The 27,152-nt window shown below is 36.5% G+C and overlaps 3 protein-coding genes across 4 annotated transcripts; 2 read left to right on the top strand and 1 right to left on the bottom strand.

Annotated features, from left to right (window-relative positions):
• Positions 1-435: 435 nt before the first annotated feature.
• Positions 436-2,310, bottom strand: LOC140803050 (AAA-ATPase At3g50940-like). The gene is made up of 2 exons (XM_073158739.1): positions 1,187-2,310; positions 436-1,022 (listed from the first exon to the last, which is right to left on the bottom strand). The coding sequence occupies exons 1-2, from the start codon at positions 2,204-2,206 to the stop codon at positions 654-656; spliced, it is 1,389 nt and encodes a 462-aa protein (XP_073014840.1). The 5' UTR covers positions 2,207-2,310; the 3' UTR covers positions 436-653.
• A 10,605-nt stretch (positions 2,311-12,915) lies between these two features.
• On the top strand, positions 12,916-16,884 carry LOC140842862 (uncharacterized). The gene is made up of 3 exons (XM_073211063.1): positions 12,916-13,091; positions 13,178-15,694; positions 16,710-16,884. Exons 1-3 carry the CDS (start codon positions 12,916-12,918, stop codon positions 16,882-16,884), a joined length of 2,868 nt encoding a protein of 955 aa, XP_073067164.1.
• A 6,041-nt stretch (positions 16,885-22,925) lies between these two features.
• Positions 22,926-26,825, top strand: LOC140803051 (thioredoxin domain-containing protein PLP3A-like). 2 transcript variants are annotated; one of them, XM_073158741.1, is made up of 9 exons: positions 22,926-23,053; positions 23,161-23,263; positions 23,779-23,853; positions 23,933-23,980; positions 24,055-24,197; positions 24,408-24,480; positions 24,597-24,658; positions 25,108-25,205; positions 26,626-26,825. In XM_073158741.1, exons 1-9 carry the CDS (start codon positions 22,950-22,952, stop codon positions 26,727-26,729), a joined length of 810 nt encoding a protein of 269 aa, XP_073014842.1. In that variant the 5' UTR covers positions 22,926-22,949; the 3' UTR covers positions 26,730-26,825. The 2 variants fall into 2 exon arrangements, with proteins under 2 accessions (XP_073014842.1, XP_073014841.1); XM_073158740.1 differs by having other exon boundaries at positions 22,989-23,053; positions 23,149-23,263.
• Positions 26,826-27,152: the final 327 nt, after the last annotated feature.

Below are 27,152 nucleotides of genomic sequence, written 5' to 3' on the forward strand. Positions count from 1 at the left end.
AGTGGTCGGCGACTCCGAGCATGCAAATCGAGATGAAATCAATGGCTGACGATGGACGAAGGTTGGACGATTAGGATTTACATATAGATTTAACTAGAGGTACATAATGTACTGATTGAGATGATCATCGTAGTACACACACTTATATGCTCCATATTTGTATGCATGATACATGTTTTACTGGTTTGATATTAATATGTTGCATAATATATATGTTGAGCTTGTTATATTTTGTGATACATCTTGATGGTGGGATCGCTCAGCCCCGTTATCTTCTAGTGGACATTTGGGAATCGAGAGTCATAGTGGCCGACGGGTTGAGCTGATTCTGATAATTCTCGAAATTTTAGGTCCATGTCTTGACGAAGAGTGTGGGAGCTTAGTAAAGCCATCGAATTCTAACATTGATCCGAATTTTAACAAAAAAAAACAACATGAAACCTAGCAAAAGGAATTAATTAATAGAAATCCCAATTGGTCATTTGAAACAGTTCGAAGCTAACATCAAATTTTTAATCTTGCTTGCTTCTTCCGATCATCAAATAATTGCATGATATCATGTTTTGTGTTAGCCATCACCCATTATTTGTTACAATTTCCATGTCACTTTCTTGATCAGCCACGTCTCCTTTTGCTTTCTGAACCAATTCATTTTACGAAGTTTCGGCTTCACTACTCTTCGACTTGAGAAAATTAATCAGCCCTTCAAGAGCTTTATGAGCATCATCGCCCCTCATCAGTTCCTCTGCAACCTCTGCAGGTGTGACTCTCATATTCTCAATCAATTCCTCAATCTCTCCGAAACACGAGTGTTGATCATGGATCCCAAGATATGTTGAGGCCAATAGTTTGAAACCGTCTCGCGTCAGGTAGGACATGTGAATGTGCATGTCCATCCTGCCAGGCCGCAACAACGCCGGGTCAAGTTTGTCTCTGTTGTTCGTGGTGAATATGATAATCCGCTCATCTCCACAGCTCGACCATAGCCCGTCCACGAAGTTCAGCAAGCCCGACAGCGTGAACTGCATTGAAAAGTTATTAAAAAGATGAACACTAATATTTTCATTTCTCTTGAGCTTTAAACTTTTGATATTAATAAGTTCACACACTCCAGACACTGAAAACTCTATATTTTATCATAATAATGTTGGGCAGTCACTAACAATTGTGTGAACATATGATTAACCTGCTGATCGGGCCGACACTGTCCAGGTCCATTTCTGCAGGTCTGCCCATTTCTGTCGGCCGACTCTGTGCTGCAATCAATGTCTTCAATCACGAGTATGGATCTATTCGCTGTCCTAAGCAAAAGTTTCCTCAAATCCGAGTTGCGTTTTATGTTAGTCAGCTCCAAATCATATACGTCAAACTTGAGATAATTAGCAATTGCAGCGATCAAACTGGATTTTCCAGTCCCTGGAGGGCCGTATAGCATGTACCCTCTCTTCCAGGCTCTGCCCACTTTCCTGTAAAAGTCTCTTCTACTCAGAAACCTTCCCAAATCATCGATCAGAGCCTGTTTCTGGGCACAGTCCATGGCAATTGTGTCAAAAGTGGATGGGTGTTGGAGATTAATAGAATCCCACACGATTGAAGATGTATAAGGAGCAGCGCAAGCCAGTGTATGAAGCTTAACGACATTATTCTCAGATCTGATGGAGTTCGCCTTTTCAAGCACGAAAGGCACGTAAGAATCCAGCACTTTACCCGTGTACTTCTTATCGAAACACAGCTCGAAATACCGTTTCTCCGATTCAAGAAGAACATTATCAGTTTCTTCATCGATCACTTTCGAAGTCTTTCTCATCTCCTCGTTCACGAACCGCCATTGAAGCTCCATCCCATTGAAGCTATCCGCGATCTTTTCAGATTGAGCGAACTTGATGCTCACATTGGTGTCTTTGTGGCGTTTGCTGATCTTCACACGCCCAATATTTAGCCTCGTTTTGGTGCATAGATAGATTTCAGCAGCGCTGTAAATTTCGTTCAAGGACATGCCATCTCTTTCTTCGATAACAATGGTGGCGTTAATGGAAGATCTTGGCATGAAGTAGAGTTGAATTTTGTTGAGTATATAGTCTTGAACCTGTCCTGGCACAAGTTGGTTCAAAATGGTCTGAAGCATCAGAAGTAGAGCTGAAATGGAGGCGTATAAGGTAAAAATCGAAGATGCGGGAGGCATGCCGGAGAATATCGAAACCGCCATATTCGACCGCGAAGGTTAATATATATCTCCTTAATTGTTTTCAAAAGATGGCCATTACATGCAATAATGATGGCAATTTATACAGTTAGAAATAGTGGAGTGGGCTCAATCTTATTCATTTTTTTAATATTAAATTTTAATTCTAATTCTGTCAACTTTTATAGGTTTAAATTCAGCTTAAATATATAAAAAAAAATAAGTTAATAGTCACCCAAAATCTCATTTAATTTTGATATACTTAATAATTATTATATTACACTTGAGAGAGGTGGAACAGTAACTTATTCTTAAACTTGATTCGAAATCTCCAAAACACTGTAGAATTAAATTAGGTTCGGCTCAAAAACAATATATTATTGAAAAATGAAGCAAAAAGATTTAAGTTTAAGCCTATTCAATTCATCTATATTCTTATTCCGAACAAAGAAAAGTAGCCCAAAAGAAAAGGTTGAAAGAAAAAGGGATCGAGTTAAGAAGGAGACGTGAGATCAAGGGAGTAGTCCGGAATATCGTTTTAAACTCCTAAATCCTTTAATGTTTTAAATTGATCAACTCGAACTAATATTAAGTTGATCCAAAACTATACATAATATTTTTTTTTCATGTGCCAATGAACATGGCTCCGCCACTGCATGAGATATATATATCTCTCTTATGTATTTGCACGAGGCATATACCTATGTGTGTGTTGTCCCGGTGGGTGGGATTAACGATATATGCGAGAGGGCATAAAAGTTTTCAAAAGGGTTTCTGTAAGGCACCCTTATTTTAACATTTTTCCTTAGGAACTTTACTTTCCTTTTGTATGTCAAGGTAAACAGATGAAGAAACCTATGGATGCAAACATCTTTTTGTTAAAAATGGTCAAGTGGATGAGGAAAAGGAGCTAGGTTTGCTGGTTGATTTGGAGCCGTGGATCTGATTTTGTGCTGCCGAGGTTGTGACACTTGTCCTAAGCATACAGCCAACAACCCACCCAATGCACAAAAATCGTGACTTTAAAAAGAATGGGTTTGCATGTTGTTTCGTTTGATGGGTAAAGGAGAAAGAGGACAAGGTGAAGGGGATCTTCAGATATGAGTCAATGGGAAGTGACGTGCAAAAGGCTTAGGGATCCGATAGTGCCTTAATTGGAAATGGATGGTGTGGGACTTTCACAAGGGAGAAAATCAGTGGATGCGATTTCAGGGCATGGGGTTCTCTATTGCGTGTCGCTTCATGTTTTGATATCCCAGCTTTTCATCCATATATATATATATAATTAAAATATAATGAATTTCGTAAAATCTTATTTAAAATTAATGTTACACTTTCGTTGTATCACTTTACTGGCCGGTGATTTTTTTGGGTTTTTTTTTTTTAAGTTGAAAATAAGGGTAATTAATTTTTTAGTTGTATTTTAAATAACTCTTTATCTTGAACACAATAGAGAGTATATATTTCTGATGAACAAATCTTGGCTTATATAGTTGATATGTTTATATAAAAAAGGATGAAATTGAAAAATAAGTCTGTCCTTTTTGTTTTTCTTTTTGTGATTTTTTTCTTCTATATTATCGAGTTTCGGTTATTTTTTAATTTTTTTAAAAAAATTAATTATTTTCTACGTGATTCTGTTACGACACTGATGATACGTAAGCAGTCTCATGTAGAAAAGACAAAAATTGAAAAATAATTTAAAGATCGAAATTGGGAAATAAATGTAAGATATAGGATTAAACACAATTCCTAGTGATGTTACCCTTGGGGAAAGTACCTTCGTTTCATTTCAGCTTCACTGAAATTGGGCTATGCCTCGAACTACAACACGGGCCACTACCAGGGGCAATTTGGGATCCTAATTTTTGTAGTTGAAGCTTTTACTCGAGTGGGGCTCTCAGCCATTTTGTTAATATAATGAACTAAAAATGCAAAATATAAAAGAAAAATTGATTATTTTTGTCTATTTCAAACTCGTAATTTTAAAAATAGTTTTTTTTTTTTATATATATTTTGCATTATGTGTTATATAATTAAAAAAATCATAAAATATCATTTTTCTATGAATACACATGTTTCATTTTTGTGATTCGTTTGTTTAATTATCTATTATTTCTCTTTAAGAGTTGATTTAACATTTGTTCAGTTTTATTTAATTTATAATATATTAATTTTCTAATACTACTTACTTATATCAGTAAACATATTTTTAATAAAATTATCAATTGTTAGTTTGAATTAGTGCATACGAAACCACCAAGATTATAATATTCTAATTATGATTGTCGCTCATGCAAAATAATATAAACAAAATCATCAATCACCATAGTTATGAAACTTAATAATTACATCAATGTGAGTTTACACAAATATAAACAAAAACTCCGATGGTCTTAATTAAATCTATACCTTATTTCATACTAACATGTAATGAGTATTCACAACAAACCTTCAAAAAAATAAAATGCATAAAAATGCAACTCGACAAAATAATTATCTCAAATTATCATCACTTTATGTCCAAATGCATGAAATTCATAAGATTATTCGAGAAATTGTGAAAACTAAATAAAGAGCTTGAATGAAGAAATTAATGGTTAATAGAGTTTAAAGGATACATGATATCTTCGTAATTTGATATGATAAAAAGATAATTTGGGTAAATTAATTTTACTGAAGACTAAAATTGATCATAGTAATTGTGTGAAGTGTATTTAAGAAAATTTCTCAATATAAAATATAGATTCTCTAAGGGAAGATTTATTCATGCGATCGAAACTCTTCTCATATTTTAATGAAATGATCACATGCATTATGGCTTTGTCATTTTCATTAATACCTGAAGAGGGATACAATTTGGTATAGTTTTCTCCTCCTCTTTAATTACAATGTTTTTACATCATCAATATTTTGTTTCTCTCGTTTTCTTTGGAGTAGGTTTCTTGTGAGACGGTCTCATGAATTTTTTATCTGTGAGACGCGTCAGCCCTATCGATATTCACAATAAAAAATAATACTCTTAGCATAAAAAAGTAATATTTTTTCATGGATGACTCAAATAAGATATTCATCTCACAAAATATGACCCGTAAGTCCGTCTCACACAATTTTTTTGCTTTTTCTTTGGTATGATTTTAACTCCACTGAGTCGTCTTGTAATTAAAAAAAAATCTATTTATTACATGAGAATATACTTATTTTGTTATGTAACTTTGATGTTGTGTACTAGTAATATTCATACTTATCTCCATCTTTATTAAATAAAATTTAATATTACTAAAATAATATTTTTAATAAAATTCAAATCAAAATAATCATTTATATTAACAAAAAGATAAAATTTTTTAAATATAACAAATATTTTTTTTACCGGTCCAACCGGTTCGAACCTCTTTGATCGATCAAACAGTTTTTTAACACTTATCGGATCGAACTCCTGACCAGTTCTCTGTCAAACCGACTCGCCTAGCTTGTTTTGAAAGCACTAATTCAAATAATTAAGTTTTGTGAGCACTTAAAAGCCATGTGTGTATTAAGCATATTATATATAACTACAATATTACAATAAAATATTTCTTTATATTTATTCTTACATCTCATTCCAAGAGATACTAATATTATACTATACATGTGATTGTTATATATACTAGCAACCCACATAAGCGATAATTCACGTGTAAATATTTTTAACGTATTTAATATTTTTTTATAAAATCTTTACGCTATTGATTAAAAATTCATCGTATAGATAAATATACAGAAATATTTTATTAGGATATTTTAGTTATAGATTATATACATATATACTAAAATAAATTTTTATGATACATTTTATTAACTAAAAATTATGTAAATTATTAAAAAAGGTATTTTTTGTTTATAAAAATACATATCATGGACCTAAACATACCTAGCATTATTCGGGTACCCGATATTGTTCGGGTCGTAGTCGGGTTTTTCTTCCTCAACCCTACTTTCCATATTCCCGATTATAACTACTTGAATCCGAAAAACTCAACCCGCGCCTAATAAAACCAAAAAATATCAACCACCCCCCTTCAAAAAATGTATGGCCGAAAGAAAGCTCACCTTTTGTAGCTTCAACATTATTATTCCAATCAAATAGCAACTCACACTCCCTAATCATGGATTTATTCATTATGGTGTACACAATGCAATCCCCACTTTATAAAGGAGAAAGGGAAAACAAAAGGTTCCAAAGCAAACACTGACTAAAAACTTTAACAATCACCAACTTACATATAAATTGCAATGTTCAAAAAGTTAGGAAAATAGTATTTTTTATCCACTAACTTAATAAATTTTAGGTTTTAGTCTGTTTAACTTTTAAAGTTTGGTTTTGATAAACTGTATCTTTTATTATAGACATTTTGATCTTAATACTGACGTGATACTAGAAAATATACTGACATAAAATCGAAAAATGCTTACGTGACATCGAAAATTACTGATTTGTCATAAATACAATTTGAACAACATAACCGAAAATTAAAAATTAATATACCAAAACAAACTTTGAGAATTTAATGAACCAAAACTTAAAATCCAGTGCAAAATCTGAGCTCTATTTATTTGTATACAATTGAATGCCATAGGCATTATATTCTGAATTTAATTCGAACGTACTAAATCTTTTTTTTTTTTTGGTCATATCTCAATAATTATATATACTAATTGAAATCCACATGATTTGAACTATGATCTTGCTCTGATATTAATTATATGATCAATTTTTTATTGATTTATCAAAATTTGTAACTAATTTAACAGTGCAATTAATATTTTGAACAGTAAAACAGTCAAATCACCACATTTCGATTGATCTAAGCAATTATCTGTCGTAACAAGCTTCGTTAATCGCCACAAAAACGAAGAATGCTTGTTTCGATTAATATGATCCAATGAGAGGCCTCGAATACACATGCATAAAATGTTGATGGAGAAACATAGTCAATATTTTCATTCAAAATAAATCAAGCACATGTAACATTTTCATTATATATAATTTAAAAATTACACGTTTATTTTGATTAAATTCATATCTTTTATATAATTATCACTTTTAATCTTAATTTGTTCGTACTATTTTTAAAAAAGATAATGTATTATTATTTTATATTTTGGAATTCACTGTGTGATTTGCCTAAAACCGTCTAGAGAACTGCATGTTTGCACTTATTTAATTGTTTAATTAATTATGCCTAATATTATTTAACTATTTAATTGTTTTTAACTTAAATGTATCTGCGCTCGAGGAAAAACTTCGGTGAACGGCAAAGGTTATTTTCTTACGATGTTTAAGAAAAAATTTCATATTAGCATATTTTCGAGGTAACTGCTAAACTCCATTGGTGTAACACTTTTTCACTCATATTAACTATATTGTATGTTATATCATTATTAAAAATAGAGCTTGAGTATTAGCGATCTCATGCCCAGGTCCTCATCGAGATAAGACAAGTGACAAGCATCCATTGGTGAACCGACATCCTAATCATCTTCATTACTTGATCCTGCAATACATGAGCTACATGAGTTTATAAATTCATCAAATTGTTATTTGTACATATCAAGATGTATCATAAGAACATACGTCTTCAATTCGTAGTCAACAATGGAATCTTTAAACATATCGTGCATGAAAACCATGTACATGTTATAGGATATTCGTATATACTGAGCAACTGTGGTTGACCATGTATCATGTCCTGTGGGTGACCATATGATCCAAGGCGCTAATAAGCTACTATGAAGATCACTAAAAAAGAAGTGTTTCTAGAAGCAGTTTTTGAGGAGCACTTCTAAAACCGCTCGTGCAAACTGAACAACAAAATCGGTTTTACTTAAACCGTTTCTATTTCCTTATTTTTAGGAGTGGTCGCATAACCGCTTTAGTTGCGCAATTTTTAGTACCGCTTTGTATCAATCGCTGCTATAAATTGCTCCTATTGATTTAACTATTAGAATCATTCTGGAAACTACTCTAGTTGAATATTTTTAACAGTGGTTTCACAAAACCGGTGTTGTGGACCGCCCTTATAGCTCTGTTTTTTTCGGATTGATTTGAAAATTTCACCTATTAAATACATTTATAAACCTTTTTTATACATTGTTCTTATTGATATAAGTGTTAAGAGCATTCCGGAACTGTTGTCATACGCAAAAACCGTCGCTAATATTCGCGACGGTTTAATACAAACCGTCGTTTTTTCAAAAATACGACGGTTTTACTGACACCCGTCACTTTATTTAGCGACAATGTTATCAAACCGTTGCTACATTTAGCGACAGTGTTACCAAACCGTGGCTACATTTAGCGACGGGTAAAGTCAAACCGTCGCATGTATTCACTTAGCGATTATTTTACTAAACCCGTCGCTAATATTAACGACGGTTATAGCATTAACGTTGCTAAATATAGCGACGGTCACGAGATAAATCGTCGCCTAATTTAAATTTTGAAAAACCTGCCATACATAGCGACGATTTATTCGGTAACCGTCGATTAGCGACGGTTGTTTCATTAACCGTCGTCGAATTTTCTATAAATACCTCCACTTCCGATCCATTTTCTTACACCACTTCACAACAATAATTTTTTTTACACGATTTTTTTTACACAATTTTACCACTTCACAACAATAAAACAGTAGAACCATAAATATTTTTAACTACATGTGTGCTTTTGGAAGGCTATCTAGTAATCATTGTCACAAAGTTGACTAACGTTGATTTAATTATAGCATAAATTCTCTACCATAAGTACATCATTAATAATGATATTTTCATGAATATTATTACCCTTACCCAAAGTTTTACCTTTTGAGTTGTCCCCAAAAGTTATTTTTGGACCACTACAACTACATACTTCTGAAAGTAGATTTTCTTGGCCAGTCATATGCCTATAATATCCACCAGATACCAGATGAAGCTACTGTTTATAATTATTTTCTTCATTTCCTGCAATCACAAAGTTCAGTGAATAGTACTCTGTCTATTTGGGTCCAAAACTAATTAATCTCTTAGGAACCCATATTTGTACAATCCTGAAAGATTTTGTGCTTTGAGTAGCCTCAGAGGTGCGTGTACCTGATGATTTATTCTTAACAAAATGCACTTTATGATATAGTTCTCCCATGTACTTGTTTTCTATTTTATATTTCTTATGAACTGGCTTACAATCATAGTATCGGTAGTTTTTAACCTTTGTTGAGGAATGTTCTACTGAAACTTATGATTTACTGGATCAATTGTTCAGATGAGCTTTCCTCTCGGTTGAACATAACCTAGACCAGCATGTCTGTCTTTTTTAATCTGATTTATAGGTTTCTCAACTTGAACATTAGGTTTGTTGTGTTCATATATCGTACTGTATTTAACAAAGTGAATATATTTCCCTTTGAACATATTCAGTTTCGACTGAGTACTGATTTCATTAATGTTTTCATGGCTACTGAATCTGATACCAGTTTTGCCTCCAGATTGCTTCTGTAGCTCTTGCATCTTCTCTAATGAAACAGAAAACTTATTCCATGAGTGAATTTATTTATTTGATCCAACAAGTCTTGGTTTTCAGTTTTAACTACCTCGATTGATTGAGATAATTTTGAGTACTCTTCAACTATGTCACGCAATGCTTTAACCAAGTCATTACGTGTAAATTCTTCTGAGTCAAAATCAAATACCTCATTTGTAGTTGGGGTTGAATCAATATCTGTCATGAGACACTGAATCTATCCAGCATCACTTTCATTGGATTGCCTCTCTAATTCAGAAAACTCGGAACTAGAATATGCCCGCAGACTTTTGCTTTATTCAGCAATCATCGCCTTGTGAGCTTGTCGATGTGAAGATCCGATTTTTTTCTTCCCACCATTTAATTAAATAATGGCAAGGGAAATCTTAACATAAGATTTTTGTATTGTATAAAATAAGACTTGCATAATAGAGAATATTTTATGGGATATGTGGAGATACTATTGGACATGCAATATGGTATGTATATATTGTGTTTAAGCATGCAATTTTCGAAATTGAAGGAAATTATTGCAAGAGTGAATATCATGCAGATTAGAAGGATTGGGGCTTGATTATTGCTTAAGATTTTCGAAATCTTCTTAGATTAATTGCCTAATTATTGAGGTGGATAGATACATGGTTACTTGGAAGAAAATAATCAAAGATGGCTCAAAATCCTCCCCAAGTTAGCATCACTATTTTCGAACCAATCAAGGAGGAATGAATCAAGGATTTAATCTCACAAACTTGGTAGCTGAATCTCGAAAAAGAGCAAGGAAATTGGAGGTCAAACATTGAGAGATTTGAGGCCTAATTGGGTAAGATTTGAATACCAAGTAGAGCACCCTCCCCTCACCTATACATAGGCCAACCCTCCTAGCCATTCCTTACACCAAAATATCGAGACCCATAGCTGCAATTTTCGAAAATTCAGCAGATCCCCCTAGCCGAAATACTGCACAAAAACCGTCCAAGGAACCAAGCCGAAGCACTGCCCGAGTAAGGAGCACGAAGCGATCCACCTTTCAAGCCAAGCACCTACGTTTTTCGCACAAATATTTATTGTAAGTGGGCTATTTTTAAACTTTAAAATCTCGAATTTATGCATACATGTTTTCGATTTTTACAAGAAAATAAATAGTCGAGTACAATTTTCTTTCTACTCTTGTATCGTCATACGATTTTAAAAGCACTGTGAGGAGTCGACTGTATACGGGAGGGAATCCCAACCACGACATACCCTTACGCGGTGGGGGACATAACCGCTATACGGCCTCGCCCTCTTAGAGGATTAAAAATTAGGGACTGACGTCAGTAAACCGTAGAAAGTAGATGAGTCGCAGTGCCGTGTCAATGTTATGCATGTTTATGAAGTACGTATGTTTCGAAATTATGCATGTTGTCTTTATTGTGCTCGATTTTCCCCCATTTACTGAGTATTCCCAAAATACTCACCCCCCTTACAACCCTTCCCAGATAAGCCCGAAGAAGAACTCGAGGATGAGGAGTCCGAACAGTTTTGGGGATGGTGAACATTCAAGAACTTGGATTAGTTTAAGTTACTTTATTTCAGTGTTTACGTTTCCGCATTTAAAACTCTGTCGTCTTATTTATTTCGGTGATTGTAAAGACAATTGTTACATTTTGAGATTATGATATATAAACTGGTTTCGGTTTAATCTGTACTACGAAAGGCTTGTTGTTTTCAATTGTGTGATTGTAAACGACACCGGTGTCCATCCCGAGTTTCGGGGTGTGACATTTAAGTGGTATCAGAGCCGTCAGGTTCATAGTCTGGTTGGGAAAAATCGATTTTCAAAAAAAAAAAAAACCTAAAAATTTTCTGTGGAATTTTAACTCGAGGCCGATGCTACCCCCTCCGAAACGGCCCAACGATCAAGGCTCACCACCCTAAAGTCGTGAGCACCACCTTGGAATCGCGAAAATCCTCCGTTTAGGCCCCCGAAACGTCGTTTTTGCCGTTTTAGGAAAGTTTTGTAACCCTTATAACTTTTCGTAAGAAACTCCGAATTCGATTCCGTCAACTGTTCTGGAATCCTCTCGACATATGCTTCGAACCCATATGTCTAATTCCAAACTTTCCATTTTTGGAAAAAAATATATATTTATTTAAATTTCGAAAATTTCATATATATTGCATATTCTCACTTGTTATATACTGTCTATTTCGGATTCTGAGCATTTCCATTTTTTATTTCAGGAAATGGCTCCATCTTCTCCCATGCGACCCCGTACTCGTGTCCAAGCTGCCCTTCGTTTGAAGGAGCTTGCCCTTCACTATCAGTCCCGTCAGATTCGACGACTTAGAGCCCGATTGAGTGAGAGGAGGAGTGAGGTCGAAACCTTAACCGCTGAGAAAGAAGAGATTCAAGTCCGCCTTAATCAGTCTATCTATCAAGGTGAACTAGTTAGGGGAGATAACATGGACCTACGGGACGTCGTAGAGCAGTGCAAATATCAAAATGGAAAGTTGCGAGAGGATGTGGAGCGCTATCGCAAAGAATTGGAGGAAGAAAAACAGCTGAATACCAGGAGCAAAAAGAGACTAGAAAATTTGAGTGAGGCTATAAGCTGCATTGCCAAGGTGAACTACCAGCTGACTCAACATGGGGAAACACTGAAGAACAAGATCAAGGAGAACAAGAAGGGGTACGAACTGCGCCACCAGTGTACCGTAGATCTATTGGACAAGGCAGAGGCAGACGTTCAGGAGTGGAAGGTGCAGGTGGCCCAGCTCAATGCAAAGAATGCTCAGCTTACTACAGAGAATGCCCAACTCACCCACATGGTGGAGATACTGCAAGAGGAAGAGCCGGAAGAGGAGCCGGAAGAAGAAGCACCTGTGGAAATAGATGAGCCTATAGCTGCCATAGGAGATGGAGAGATAGACGATTGGAGTTCCTTAGTTACCTTTCCTTATTACTAGGAGTTTATCCTTCCATTGTTGCTATTTTACTTTCAGTCAGCATGACTTATTTCCATTCAGTACGTTTTGTTCATTCAGTTGTTTCTTTAAATTCGAAAATTAATTAAGTATGATTATTATTTATCTCAGTCGTGCATCTATATTCAAGTTATGTTTATTTATTTACTCAGTTGTCCAGCATAACTTATCTATTAAATCTTGTCGATATATACAACGAATTCTTAGAACGTTTAACTTGTAGGAAATGGCCGGTAGACCACCGAGACAGAACCGCAACCCCCGTTATGCTAACAACAACAACAACACTAATGAAGAAGGCAACGGGCCTCCACCACACCACGGGCCTCCACCACCTCAGTTCAATCTCAATCAAGCAGACCTAATGGCTATAGCCACGATCGTGGCAACGACACTTCAGGGGTTAGTGAACCCCAATGCTAACCAACAGCCCCCACCTCCACCACAGCATGGGGTCAAGTTTCATTATGAGTCACTACGCAAAACAGGTGTCCAACTTTCAGTGTCGCAGCTGATCCTAAAGTTAGCCAGAGTTGGCTAAAGAGTGTGGAAACTCAGTTGAGACTGTTGGAAGTCCCGGATGCACTAAAAGTGGACGTGATAGTGCCCTTCCTGGAAGACAAGGCAGCTAAATGGTGGGAAGCAGTCTCGCCAGCCATGACCGCTGCTGGGCCAATCACATGGCGTATCTTCCGGGAAACATTTCTGAAACAATACTACCCGGCAGAAGTCAGACTGCAGAAGCTAAGTGAATTTGAAAATTTCATTCAGACTCCAGACATGTCAGTGGTGGAATACACCTTTCAGTTCAATGCTCTCGGATCTTATGCTCCAGCAATCATGGCAGACGAAGTTCTGAAATTGCACCGCTTTAAGAAAGGATTGAATAGCAGGATCCAATCAGCTCTAGCGGTCTACCAACCTGCCAACTTTTTAGATTTGATGGGTGCGGCTATCCGAGCCGAGGCTGATATTCATCGAAGAGAAGAGGAATACAGGAACAAGCGACCCCTTAACAGCCAGCCTTCTCAAGGGAGACCAGTGTTCAAGAGGCCCAATCAGTCAGGTGGACCTCCCTCCGGGCAATCCCCCGCCACTAACTATCAAGGACTCAAGCCATGCTCAACATGTGGCTTCAAGCACTCCGGGGAATGCCGAAGGGCCAGCGGTGTATGCTTTGGATGTGGGAAAGCGGGACACCGAGTTGCAGAATGTCCTACCGCCGCCAACCGACCAGCAGGGCCAAACAGAGGAACTGGGCCAAATACGGGAGCAGGCCCTAGTAAACCAAAAGAGGACAAACCCAATGCTAGGATCTTTGCCATGACTCAGGAAGAGGCTGACGACGCAACTGAGGTCGTGTCAGGTACCATTCTAATTCAATCAGTACCTGCCTATGCATTGTTTGACTGCGGTGCTACCCATTCTTTTATGTCTAAGAGATTTGCTAAAAAGTTAGGATGTAGGCCCGATAAGCTAACCGAACCTTTCCGAATAGCCACACCTACTAACAGAGCCGTGGAAACGGACGAGATTTACAGAGATTGTAAAATCAGTATTAATGATCAGAATTTTAGCGCCGATTTAATACAGTTGATCATGGTCGATTTCGACGTAATCTTAGGGATGGATTGGTTAGCCATGAACAGTGCAATAGTAGATTGTAAAGGGAAGAGAGTTAAACTCCTAACCGCAGAGCAGAAAGAAGTCGTGTTTCACGGTAAATCTAAGGGACGAAAATCACTATTGTCCGCATCTCAAGCTTGGAAAGCCATGAAATCCGGAGAAGACATCTACCTAGCAATGGTCAGTGAGGCAAAAGAAGAAGTCGAGCTGATACTGGAGGACATCCCGGTAGTAAGAGAATTCCCAGATGTTTTTCCAGAAGAACTCTCAGGGACGGTCCCGGACCACGAAGTGGAGTTCGAAATCAACCTGGTTCCCGGTGCGACACCAATCTCTAAGGCACCGTACAGAATGGCACCAGCCGAACTCAAGGAGTTAAAGGAACAACTCCAAGAATTGCTAGATAAAAGGCAGATTCGACCAAGTGTGTCCCCGTGGGGAGCTCCAGTACTCTTCGTAAAGAAAAAAGACGGAAGTATGAGATTATGCATCGACTACAGGGAATTGAACAAGATCACAATCAAGAACAGGTACCCTCTACCTCGGATAGACGATCTGTTCGATCATCTTAAAGGAGCCGCCGTCTTTTCTAAACTGGATCTCAGGACAGGATATCACCAATTGAAGGTCAGGGCTGAAGACATTCCCAAGACAGCCTTTCGAACCAGATACGAGCACTATGAATTCACAGTGATGCCCTTTGGTCTGACCAACGCACCAGCAGCATTCATGGACCTTATGAACAGAGTGTTCAAGCCATTCCTGGATCAGTTCATAGTGGTATTCATCGATGATATTCTCGTCTATTCTCCTGACGAGGCGAGCCACGAAGAGCACCTTCACCTTGCTCTGCAAATCTTAAGAGAGAATAAGCTTTATGCTAAGTTTAGCAAGTGTGAATTCTGGCTAAGAAGTGTGTCATTTCTAGGACACGTGATCTCGAGAACAAGAGTGTCAGTGGATCCAAGGAAAGTAGAGGCGATTACAGAGTGGCCGAGACCGAAGAACGCCACCGATATCAGAAGCTTCCTTGGATTGGCAGGGTATTACCGAAAATTCGTCGAAGGGTTCTCCTCGATAGCCGTGCCACTGACGAAGCTCACACAGAAAAATTCTAAATTCACCTGGAGTGAGGATTGCGAGAAAAGTTTCCAGACACTGAAAGAGAAACTCGCATCCACACCAGTGCTGATCTTGCCAGTAGAGAATAAAGATTTCACTATTTACAGTGACGCCTCTAAGGACGGCCTAGGGTGCGTACTCATGCAAGAAGGAAGAGTGATCGCCTATGCGTCAAGACAGTTGAAACCGCACGAGCAGAATTATCCTACTCATGACCTGGAGCTAGCAGCGGTTGTCTTCGCCTTAAAGATTTGGAGGCACTATCTCTATGGTGCTAAATGTGAAATCTTCACAGACCATCAGAGCCTCAAGTACTTGTTCACCCAGGAGGAACTTAACATGAGGCAAAGGCGATGGATCGAACTCCTGAAGGACTATGACTTGACCATAAGCTACCATCCGGGTAAAGCAAAAAAGTGGCTGATGCGCTAAGTCGGAAGGGCCCAGGCAAGGTAACTCTAGCTTCCCTCTCGGCCCAGCCATGTCTGCAGGAGACCGTCAAGTTAAACCAGGATCGAGACCCGGTACTGACTAAACTTAAGGAGCAAGTCAGAGAAGGGAAGTCTCAGGATCATCAGATTGACGACAAGGGAGTCTTGTGGATGAAGGGACGACTGTGTGTGCCCGACAGTGACAACCTTCGCCAAGAGATAATGGCAGAGGCGCACAAGTCAAAATTCTCAGTCCATCCAGGCAGTACGAAAATGTACAGGGACCTCAAGAACAGTTTCTGGTGGAATGGTATGAAAAGAGATGTAGCTGAATTCGTCTCCAGATGTCAGGTATGTCAGCAGGTCAAGGCAGAACACCAGCGACCTGGAGGATTACTGCAACCTTTGGAAATTCCCGAATGGAAGTGGGAGCATATTTCCATGGACTTCGTGGTAGGATTGCCAAAGTCTAGGCAAAGCCACGACGGTATATGGGTGATAGTAGACAGACTCACGAAGACTGCACACTTCCTACCCGTTCGCATGAATTACAATCTGGACAAGTTGGCTTCACTGTACATGGATAATATTGTGAGACTGTATGGAGTGCAGTGAGCATCTTATCTGATAGAGATCCGAGATTCGTCTCGCGCTTTTGGAAGAGCTTCCAAGAGGCCATGGGAACTAAAGTGACCCTAAGTACGGCCTATCATCCTCAAACCGATGGGCAAACGGAGAGGACCATACAAACCTTATAAGATATGCTGCGAGCGTGCGCTCTTGAATTCAGTAGCAACTGGAGCACTCACCTACCCTTAATTGAGTTTGCTTATAACAACAGCTATCACAGCAGCATCGGAATGGCCCCATATGAAGCTCTTTACGGAAGGAAATGTCGGTCACCACTTTATTGGGATGAAGTGGGAGAGAAAGCCGTGGTGGGACCCGAGCTAGTACAGATGACAGTGGACAAGGTTAAAATTGTCCGAGAGAAACTCAAGGCAGCTCAAGTGTAATGCCCGGAAAATTAATCCTGGTAATCTGTAATTATTGATTTATAATTTGTTATGATTACGAAAGTATTAATCGGGACACGAAATACAAGTACGTGTGAAAAGTGTGTGTATTTGTGCGAAGGACTCACGCACATGCGCGGACCAAGGCGCGCACATGCGCGCATCGAACAGTGGGCTTCGCGCATATGCGCGAGTGATTGCGCGCATATGCGCGAAGGGGACAGTAGCCACCCTAAATTTTGATTGGCCCCGCGCATATGCGCCGATAGTGTGCGCGCATATGCGCGAGGCAGTGTGCAAGACACGCGCGGAGATTTTGTTCTCGCGCATATGCGCCGCAATAAATCGCGCATATGCGCGAGACGTGCAATAGGCACACTCGGCCACTTGGCTCATTGCATGTGCGAGATATATATATATATATATATATATATATATATATATATATATATATATATATATATATATATATATATATATATATATATATATATATATATATATATATACATGCAAAATGAATCTTTAGAAATGAAATAGGAAGGAAAACGAGAATCCAAGGAAAGCTTCGACTTTTGTTAGAAGAATTCAACCGTGCGATCAATCCGTCCGTCTGAATCATAATCCGACTTCGGTACTGTTATCCTATCGACGTAGGCTACACTTTGACGTAAGTTTTGCTACGTTTTGACATGCTTTGAAATTATGCTATTGTCAGAATTAAATAGGATTCATATATGATGTTCTTGACATGTTAGACATCATAGAATCGAAGTCGGATTAAGAAATAGACTGATTATGGAATTGTTATGATTTTCTGATTATAATCGGTTGATACCGGACAGATTTGAATTGTGGATTGATGATAGATTATATTGGATATGGGTTATAGATTGTAACTATTATCTGGTGAATTGGTATTGACGGGAATATTGGGATTGTACAGTTATGCCGTCAATTTTGAATTAAATCCAGATTGATCAGATTATTATGGAATTGACTGGTATATTGATATGAGATTATTGATATTGTCAGTACCAGACAGGCTGTGAGTTCAGGACTTTGACTGAGCCAGAAATCGACGAAAGAAAGGTATAAGTCAATGTGGTATTGGGAGATGGACTTGAGTCGGTTTGGACTTGGGTTTCCCTAAATCACATACTTTACTTTATTGCATTGATATTTGCATTGAATTGATGATATACTTGTTCTTTTGATTTTAGATGACAGGTAGTAGACGATTTATCTTGTGACAGAAGTGCCGGATAGTGGTGGTATCGCCACGGCATATTGCACGATGTCTCAAGATAGGTTATTAAAGATAGAACTGCAGTCCATGACGGATAGGTCAGGACACCGGATGTTTGGTTATATCGAGTAATAGGAAATGTGAATTCGTCTATTACGGAATTCGATATAGGAATACCAGGATATTGGTTATATCGAGTAATAGGAATACAGTTCCTTCTATTACGGAATTCGATATAGGAATACCACATCTGGAAACCGGGATCCCTAGACTAGGATTGAGTCTAGTCTGAATTATGAGTTATGTCGACAGATTGATATTGATTATATTTCAGATTTTGATACATATATCTGTTACCTGATTACATGCTTTATATTGTTTTATATGATTGCATGTTTCGTTGATTTATACTGGGATTTATTCTCACCGGAGTTATCCGACTGTTGTCTTGTCTGTATGTGTACATGACAACAGGTGGGACATGATCAGGGTCCAGGAGATGAGGAGAGATCGTGATTAGAGTGTAGGCTTCGGACTTGGATTAGAGATAGGGTTGAACACTTGACATTAGTTGTTAAACCTTAGTTTATTTTGAATGCATGCAGTACAGGACTTGTATTGTATTTTATACTGATATGTATATGAGTTTGATGTCACCACGTTCCGCATTTTTTAAAAAAAAAATTAGACCCTGTTTTTAATTGATTAATTAGTCCCAATGATGATTGAGAACTTGATTAGCGTCCGGGTCCCCACATCAAGATCGGCAGAAAAGCTGGGCAGATCTTAAGAGAAGGCCGGTAGAGTTCAGCGTGGGCGAGAAAGCTTATGTGAAAGTCTCGCCTATGAGAGGTGTTGTCCGATTCAGCAAAGCCGGGAAATTGAACCCTCGATATGTTGGACCCTTTGAAATCTTGGAAAAAGTGGGCACGTTAGCATGCAGACTGGCGCTCCCACCAAGCATGTCAAGGATACACAACGTATTTCATGTGTCCCAACTGAGAAGGTACATACCAGACCCGAGTCACGTGTTGGAGGTAGAACCACTCATACTTGAAGGGAACTTGGGAGAAGAACTAAAATACGGGGAAGTCCCCATCAGAATCGTGGACACCAAAGAGCAAGTCCTTAGACGACGTATCGTTCCCTACGTCAAAGTGCAGTGGTCCAACCATACTGAGCGCGAAGCAACTTGGGAAATTGAAGAAAAGATGCGAAATGAATATCCTTATCTGTTTGGAGACCAAGCCAACTCAAGTTTCGAGGACGAAACTTCTCATAAGGAGGGAGGGATGTGAAGATCCGATTTTTTTTCTTCCCACCATTTAATTAAATAATGGCAAGGGAAATCTTAACATAAGATTTTTGTATTGTATAAAATAAGACTTGCATAATAGAGAATATTTTATGGGATATGTGGAGATACTATTGGACATGCAATATGGTATGAATATATTGTGTTTAAGCATGCAATTTTCGAAATTGAAGGAAATTCTTGCAAGAGTGAATATCATGCAGATTAGAAGGATTGGGGCTTGATTATTGCTTAAGATTTTCGAAATCCTCCTAGATTAATTGCCTAATTATTGAGGTGGATAGATACATGGTTACTTGGAAGAAAATAATCAAAGATGGCTCAAAATCCTCCCCAAGTTAGCATCACTATTTTCGAACCAATCAAGGAGGAATGAATCAAGGATTTAATCTCACAAACTTGGTAGCTGAATCTCGAAAAAGAGCAAGGAAATTTGAGGTCAAACTTTGAGAGATTTGAGGCCTAATTGGGTAAGATATGAATACCAAGTAGAGCACCCTCCCCTCACCTATAAATAGGCCAACCCTCCTAGCCATTCCTTACACCAAAATATCGAGACCCATAGCTGCAATTTTGAAAATTCAGCAGATCCCCCTAGCCGAAATACTGCACAAAAACCGTCCAAGGAACCAAGCCGAAGCGCTGCCCGAGTAAGGAGCACGAAGCGATCCACCTTTCAAGCCAAGCACCTACGTTTTTCGCACAAATATTTATTGTAAGTGGGCTATTTTTAAACTTTAAAATCTCGAATTTATGCATACATGTTTTCGATTTTTACAAGAAAATAAATAGTCGAGTACAATTTTCTTTCTACTCTTGTATCGTCATACGATTTTAAAAGCACTGTGAGGAGTCGACTGTATACGGGAGGGAATCCCAACCACGACGTACCCTTACGTGGTGGGGGACATAACCGCTATACGGCCTCGCCCTCTTAGAGGAGTAAAAATTAGGGACTGACGTCAGTAAACCGTAGAAAGTAGATGAGTCGCAGTGCCGTGTCAATGTTATGCATGTTTATGAAGTACATATGAAACTCATGATTTATGTTTCGAAATTATGCATGTTGTCTTTATTGTGCTCGATTTTTCCCCATTTACTGAGTATTCCCAAAATACTCACCCCCCTTACAACCCTTCCCAGATAAGCCCGAAGAAGAACTCGAGGATGAGGAGTCCGAACAGTTCTGGAGATGGTGAACATTCAAGAACTTGGATTAGTTTAAGTTACTTTATTTCAGTGTTTACGTTTCTGCATTTAAAACTCTGTCGTCTTATTTATTTCGGTGATTGTAAAGACAATTGTTACATTTTGAGATTATGATATATAAACTGGTTTCGGTTTAAATTGTACTACGAAAGGCTTGTTGTTTTCAATTGTGTGATTGTCAACGACGCCGGTGTCCATCCCGAGTTTCGGGGCGTGACAGTCGAGATTTATGGTCATTATGCTATGTACTTTCTTTTTGTAATCATCATTATTGGGCTTAGGATAATCAGCAATAAAGTGATCAGTCTTCCTTCAGTTGTAATATTCCATGTCACCGGATGGTGACTCTTTCTTGAAGTTTTGATTATGGTTTTGATATGTTCTATGACTTTTCTTCATGAATCTTGAAAGTTCTTGATGAATAATGACATAGCATCGTTATTGATTTGATTAGTAGTCCTTTCAGATAGTATTTTAGTAGCAGAAGTAGTTGAAACACTTGAAACAACAACAACAGTAAGAGCTTTAGTTGACTGACTTGATGAATGCTCTTCACTGCTTCTTACTTCCAGTTCAAACTCACATGTCTTCAATTAAGCAAACAAGTCATTCAATTTTAGTTTGCTCAAATCTTTTGATTCTCTCATTTCCCTAGTCTTAACATCACATTCTCTGGACGGTGCTCTCATAAACTTGAGTGCAATTAAAGATTTTCCGACCATCATTTTAACATTCTCAAACTTCTGCATTGCTACAGAAAGTATATTTTCCTTTTTATTGTCATTTCCTACACATATTTGGATCAAGCTTTCTCAAATTTCATCCGTAGAAAAACACATCTATATTTTTATGTAGGTGTTTTTGTCAAGTGTCAAGTACAGAATGTCCTTGGCTATATTATCCAATTTAGCTTTCTTTTTATCTTCGTTGGTCCATTGGCTTCTCTGTTTTTCTAGCATTTGTGGAGCTCCTTCTATTATAGCCACTTTTGTATGTGGCTTCAAACCTTTTAGGAGTCAAAATCCGTATATCGATATTTGAAAGTGTAGTGCACTACTTAAAAGTACAAAAACAGTCCACAACACTTTATGAAACTTAAAAAAAGTAGAAGATAAAATAACACAAGGTTTGTTTCTGAAATTTGAAGGATTCTACATATCATATTCTTCTTTCTCCTGAAAGTTATCACTAAAAGACTTTGATCATTATACACTTGTACAAACCAGATTTAGTAAGACTTATTCTTGCCTACTGAAATTCTTAGCATTACAACTCAAAACTTAATGAATTTTGATTTTGGGAAAGATTCTTTCCACATATTACTAACACTTCACACTTTTCAGTGAGTAGATACAATAAAAAGTGTGTGAACAATGATAGCACATATGATCTTCTGAATCTGATAGAACTTGATAATGCGTGTTGTTGTTTTTTTTTTTGTATGCTTTTAGTATGATAAGCTAGAAGGTGCGAGTGATTTCGAAGTTTCGAAAATGTTAGTACTTTTTAACACATCATGAAGCTTTTTTATAAATCATCTTCAATGTTCGAATGAGAACGTTTACTAAATCCAAGAATAGACTTTTTATTTGTTTTTGTACCCAAAATGGTAGTGAACAATAAATTATTTATACAGTTCATTTAATGACTTTAAATAAAGTGTACTATTGTATAGAACATCTACAATAAATAGGGGCATCCTTTGATAGAGAGTACAAAAAAACAGATGTCACTAATGTAATCTGAGAGATGATCATGGAAGAATAATTTCTTGACTACTGTTTTTGGTTCTGTATTATTTCATTCTCAGTCTGATCTACTAGTATTTCTTATTAAGGTGTATTATGATTTTTCTTAAATAGCTCAATACAAAAAAATATGGTTCTAATTTTCCTTCATACGAATACTACTTCTGGTTTTCCTTAACTAGCAATATAAAAAAAAAAAACTATGGTTCTGATTTTTCTTAAAATTTTTCTTTGAGCAGCACATCACCACAATAAAAATATCCTTATCAGGATGAATTAGTGCAACCTTTCAAGTTAAATAAGTGCAACTTTTTGAATTAAATCTGTATCCATTCATAAAGGATTTGAATGAAGAGGTACCGTAAAAATTTATTCAAGAAGTCATCGTTTCCCAAAAGGTGTTTCTACATTATAAATATAACTTCATTTATGAATTGTGACATACGAAATAAAATTTCAAAAAAATAAATAAAATAAGTGATTTAAGAAATAAATTAAATTTGCTTATGGGCCGGATCCAAGTAACCTTTCATGACCCAGTTCAATGCTGTACCCGACAGCAAAACGCCCATATCATATTTTGAATCATTTCCCATTTCGTACTTCATTTTTTCCTAGAGCTTTTGCTTTCCCAGATCTTCTAATTTTGTATGAAATGGAAGAATATTTATTTGTTTGCTCATCCTTTAATTTGTTTTTACTTTGAATGCCGGATGGTGTTCACGTTTTTAATGCACTCCTAGATTCAATTTCAGGGTGAAAAGAGGAGAAGAAATGGATCCAAATTCAGTGAAATCTACCCTTTCTACTTTGGCTTTCGGGAACGTGATGGCTGCTGCAGCCCGAGATTACCAAAAGGTTTGCCTTATTGTGATTTTTATTTCCCAAGTATTTTTTTTCGAAAAAAATTTGATATCCCTTTATTTTACGTGCGATTCTCGGTGCCTCTGGTTCGTTAATGGTTTGTGATAGTTACTTACTTTTATGAATTGACGTGTTAGTTCTAAGGATAATTACAGTGATAGAAATGCTTCGATATAGTTGTTCGTATGAGAGGATTGAATTTCATTTGGGGACAAGATTCTGATTGGAGTGTGTTGAATTAAAATTTTCGAATGTTAATTGCCTCTTGATCAGTTTACGTGGAGAAAATACGACCAGAAGTGGGCCGAGGTTTGAAATGGTGAATATGGAGGCATGAATTGTTGCAGCCGATCCTCAACACTGAAAATAATATTTCAGACTTTGAACTCATGATTAACATAATCACGATCAGGACCCTTTTTTTGGTTAAGCTTTAATTTGAAACAATGAAGTACCAAAAGGGTAGCAATAGACCATGATTTCACATTACAAGTGTTATTTTTTCGCAGGAAGTGATGGCGAATGAGAAAGCACAGTCATCCAGCTCTGTTAATCAGGAAGTAGATCTGGATGAATTGATGGATGTAAGAGGGGGATGCCTCAGTGATTGCTTTCTCCATATCTGTAATACCATATCTGTTCACATTTTTCTTTCCTACCCAGGATCCTGAGCTGGAAAAGTTGCATGCTGACAGAATTGCAGCTCTTAAGGTCTGTAAGTTTTTATTTTAACGTGCCCTTAAAATTATCTTTCAGATGGTTGAATTTTTCTGTTTCAAAATTAGAAAGAAGCTGAGAAGCGGCAAGAATTGAAAATGCAAGGGCACGGAGAGTACAGAGAGATAACAGAACCTGACTTTTTGGGCGAAGTTAAGGGCAGTAGCAAAGTTATATGTCACTTCTACCATCGAGAATTCTATCGATGCAAGTATGCAAACACGAAACTTTTATTTGATATATGTAGTAGATGAATTGGAGGGTGGATTTATCTCCAGTTTGTCATAGACAAATATAATCTGTCAAAAATTTATGGTTTTCTCGAAGTGTTTCCTATTAATTTATCCTTGCAAATATGTGATATTCATTTTAAAAACATTCTGTTTCTGCCTATTTAGTTTGTGTTGTTGGATCTTCCTAGGATCATGGATAAACATTTGAAGTCTCTTGCTCCAAGACATTTTAATACCAAATTTATCAAATTGGATGCTGAGGTCAGTTTAACTCATCCATTATGTTTCATATAATTATTGAGTGCTGCTGATAATCGCGCCCACTTAAATTGTATTCAGTAACTGAGAAATTACTAACTGTTTTAAGTTTTTTGCAGAATGCTCCTTTCTTTGTTGCTAAACTCGGAATCAAAACGTTGCCTTGCGTCATATTATTCAGGTAACTTCTGTTTCATTATGTATTTATTGTTTGGTATGTTCATGTAATTATGTAGTTGTTATAGTTGTTCTGTTGATTATTTGTTGTACGGTATGGTGATGCATAGAAGATTGTTGAAATTATCGTTGTTCAGTTTCTTAATGATACTTTTGTGTTTTGACCCCGATTAAGTTCACTTGGTTATGTTTGTTGAGTACTTTTTTGTACCTTCTGGCCATTATCAATACATCTGTCACATGGTGTGAATACACCAATTCTTTTGGTTAATTGGATTTTTTTTTTGGTTCCTTGGAATAGTTTGCCCATGGGATTGAATTTATCCATTTGCTTCAATCAACGTTTCTCCAATGTGTGCAGTAATTATATTTGATGAATTTTGTGATATATTTATAGATATTCCATAAGTAAAAAAACGTCTAGAGTCTTGGGTTTTTCTCCTATTTGTTCAGGAATGGAATAGCAATAGATCGGCTTATCGGATTTCAGGACCTGGGAGCAAAAGACGATTTCCCCACGAGGACTCTTGAGGTCCTCCTCTTGAAAAAAGGTAGTTCTATTATTCAAAATGCAACGACGATCTATGACCGACGATTTCGGTTAAGAATAAATCTAACAAACGGACTATGTCAAATTATAGTAAATGGATGATGAGTGCATGTAGCGATCCCACAAATATTAATATTTATTAGATTATTATTACTTAACTTAAACTAGACAAAATAAATAAAATGAGGATATATGTATTATCAATCTAAACTATTAAATAAAACAATTGTGATAAAAAACGACGGATTCAAAGATTAAGGAGGGATTCAACTTCAAATAAAGAACTAAGATATAAAACGATACCAAACTCTATTATGTTGACACATGTTAAAAATTCAATTAAATATTAAATTCTTGACAATCACGGTGAAATTCTCAAATTTATTTATTAAACGATTCTTCGAGTTAATAAACCTATTTAAATCTTGTAGTCCAATTATTTTTAATTGAATTTAATTAGATCTAAATGCATTAAATCTTTGTGGAATTTCAGTTTTCACCTAAATCAGATATTGAAACTGAATACTATTTCTAGTCAATTTAACCATGTGTTGATTGTCGGCTTTATTGCTATATTTAACCAATCATCTTTTGATTCATAATAAATGAGCAAACATATAAATAGGTGATCATACTTTACTTAACAAGAAATATTCAATATTTAAAATCAAGGAAAATAATATATTGAAAATAAAAAACCAAATATCAAATAAAATATTGGTTGACCCTATTGTGTGGTCTTAGTCTAAAGAAATTTATTCTATAAAATAAAAAAAAAACACAAATTTTAAATTTATAAGAATAAAATCTAAGAAGAAATAAGAAAATATCAGCGTGATTTCCGGTTTGAACTTGTCTTTCTCCTCTCTCTCTCTCAAACCCTAGCCTTGTTCTTCTTTCAAGTTCTTAAGAGAAGGTTGTGTTGTCTTTCTCCAAGTTCTCCTTCTCTTCCTCTCTGCTGCTGTACGTGATGTTCTGCCTCCTCCTTCCTTCTCTTATGTTCGTACCCTTGTTTACCTTTTATTGCTTTATCACCTTAAAGGGTCAATATCTCAAAGTCCAAATTTCATTTTCTCTTTCTTTCTTGTCTAACGTGAATGTAAAAGAAAATAAATTAACAAAATTCCCCTCTTTTTTTTTTCTTTTTGTGTGATATTTTGATGCCTTTGAAATCTTTCAAAATCATGCTAAAATATAATTTAAAACTCTCCATCAACTCTTTTTTTTACCTTATATTCAAAATTAAGTATTGTTTTCACATTTTGCTCAAATCTACAAATAATATCAAATTAAATCAGATAAGAATAAAATAAGAATTAATTAAATTCAAGAAAAGCACGAAAATGAAATCCCTAAAATTCGATAGGATTTTAACTTATCAATCTACATAATTATTTGTTCTAAACTTGGTGTTTATTCAGGAATAATTGAGGAGAAAAAACAAGGAGAGGATGATGATGATGATCTTGAAAATAAACATAGGACAGTGAGATCGTCCAACAATATTGATTCTGATTCTGACTGACAAGAACAATTGGCCTCAATTCTCTCTCAGACCAGTGCGGTTAGCTGCTGTTTTTGATAATAGAGGCATATCTACCTGATGCGAGCTCTAAGGAAATGTGGATGGCAGTATGCATGATCCCAGTACTTTGTATGAATTTTTAAAATTTAAAGGATGTTTTTAGTGAGTTAATGGCATTAATAGACTCAGTGAAAATTCTGCGTGACCTTTGTTTTGTGGAGATAATGGTTTGTATTCTGTAGTAATCGCGCGAACTTTGGAAAATTAACTATCAATGAGCAGCTTACTTAAGTTGAAGAAAAATGTTTTTGCCAAATATATATATATATATATATATATTCTGTAGTAATCGCGCGAACTTTGGAAAATTAACTATCAATGAGCAGCTTACTTAAGTTGAAGAAAAATGTTTTTGCCAAATAT

The sequence above is a fragment of the Primulina eburnea genome, chromosome 10 (genome assembly GCF_022965805.1).
Source record: "Primulina eburnea isolate SZY01 chromosome 10, ASM2296580v1, whole genome shotgun sequence".
NCBI classification, from domain to species: domain Eukaryota; kingdom Viridiplantae; phylum Streptophyta; class Magnoliopsida; order Lamiales; family Gesneriaceae; genus Primulina; species Primulina eburnea.

What these genes read in the sequence shown, in the direction of transcription:
- LOC140803050 (XM_073158739.1), bottom strand. Translation starts at nt 2,206, where the DNA reads ATGGCGGTTTCGATATTCTCCGGCATGCCTCCCGCATCTTCGATTTTT. An exon ending in AGTGTCGGCCCGATCAGCAG is followed by an intron (nt 1,023 to 1,186) that starts GTTAATCATATG and finishes TTTTCAATGCAG; the next exon opens with TTCACGCTGTCGGGCTTGCT.
- LOC140842862 (XM_073211063.1), top strand. Translation starts at nt 12,916, where the DNA reads ATGGCCGGTAGACCACCGAGACAGAACCGCAACCCCCGTTATGCTAAC. An exon ending in GTGGCAACGACACTTCAGGG is followed by an intron (nt 13,092 to 13,177) that starts GTTAGTGAACCC and finishes TACGCAAAACAG; the next exon opens with GTGTCCAACTTTCAGTGTCG. An exon ending in TTCGCCTTAAAGATTTGGAG is followed by an intron (nt 15,695 to 16,709) that starts GCACTATCTCTA and finishes TTATAACAACAG; the next exon opens with CTATCACAGCAGCATCGGAA.
- LOC140803051 (XM_073158741.1), top strand. Translation starts at nt 22,950, where the DNA reads ATGCTGTACCCGACAGCAAAACGCCCATATCATATTTTGAATCATTTC. An exon ending in TTCCCAGATCTTCTAATTTT is followed by an intron (nt 23,054 to 23,160) that starts GTATGAAATGGA and finishes ATTCAATTTCAG; the next exon opens with GGTGAAAAGAGGAGAAGAAA. An exon ending in CGAGAATTCTATCGATGCAA is followed by an intron (nt 24,198 to 24,407) that starts GTATGCAAACAC and finishes GGATCTTCCTAG; the next exon opens with GATCATGGATAAACATTTGA.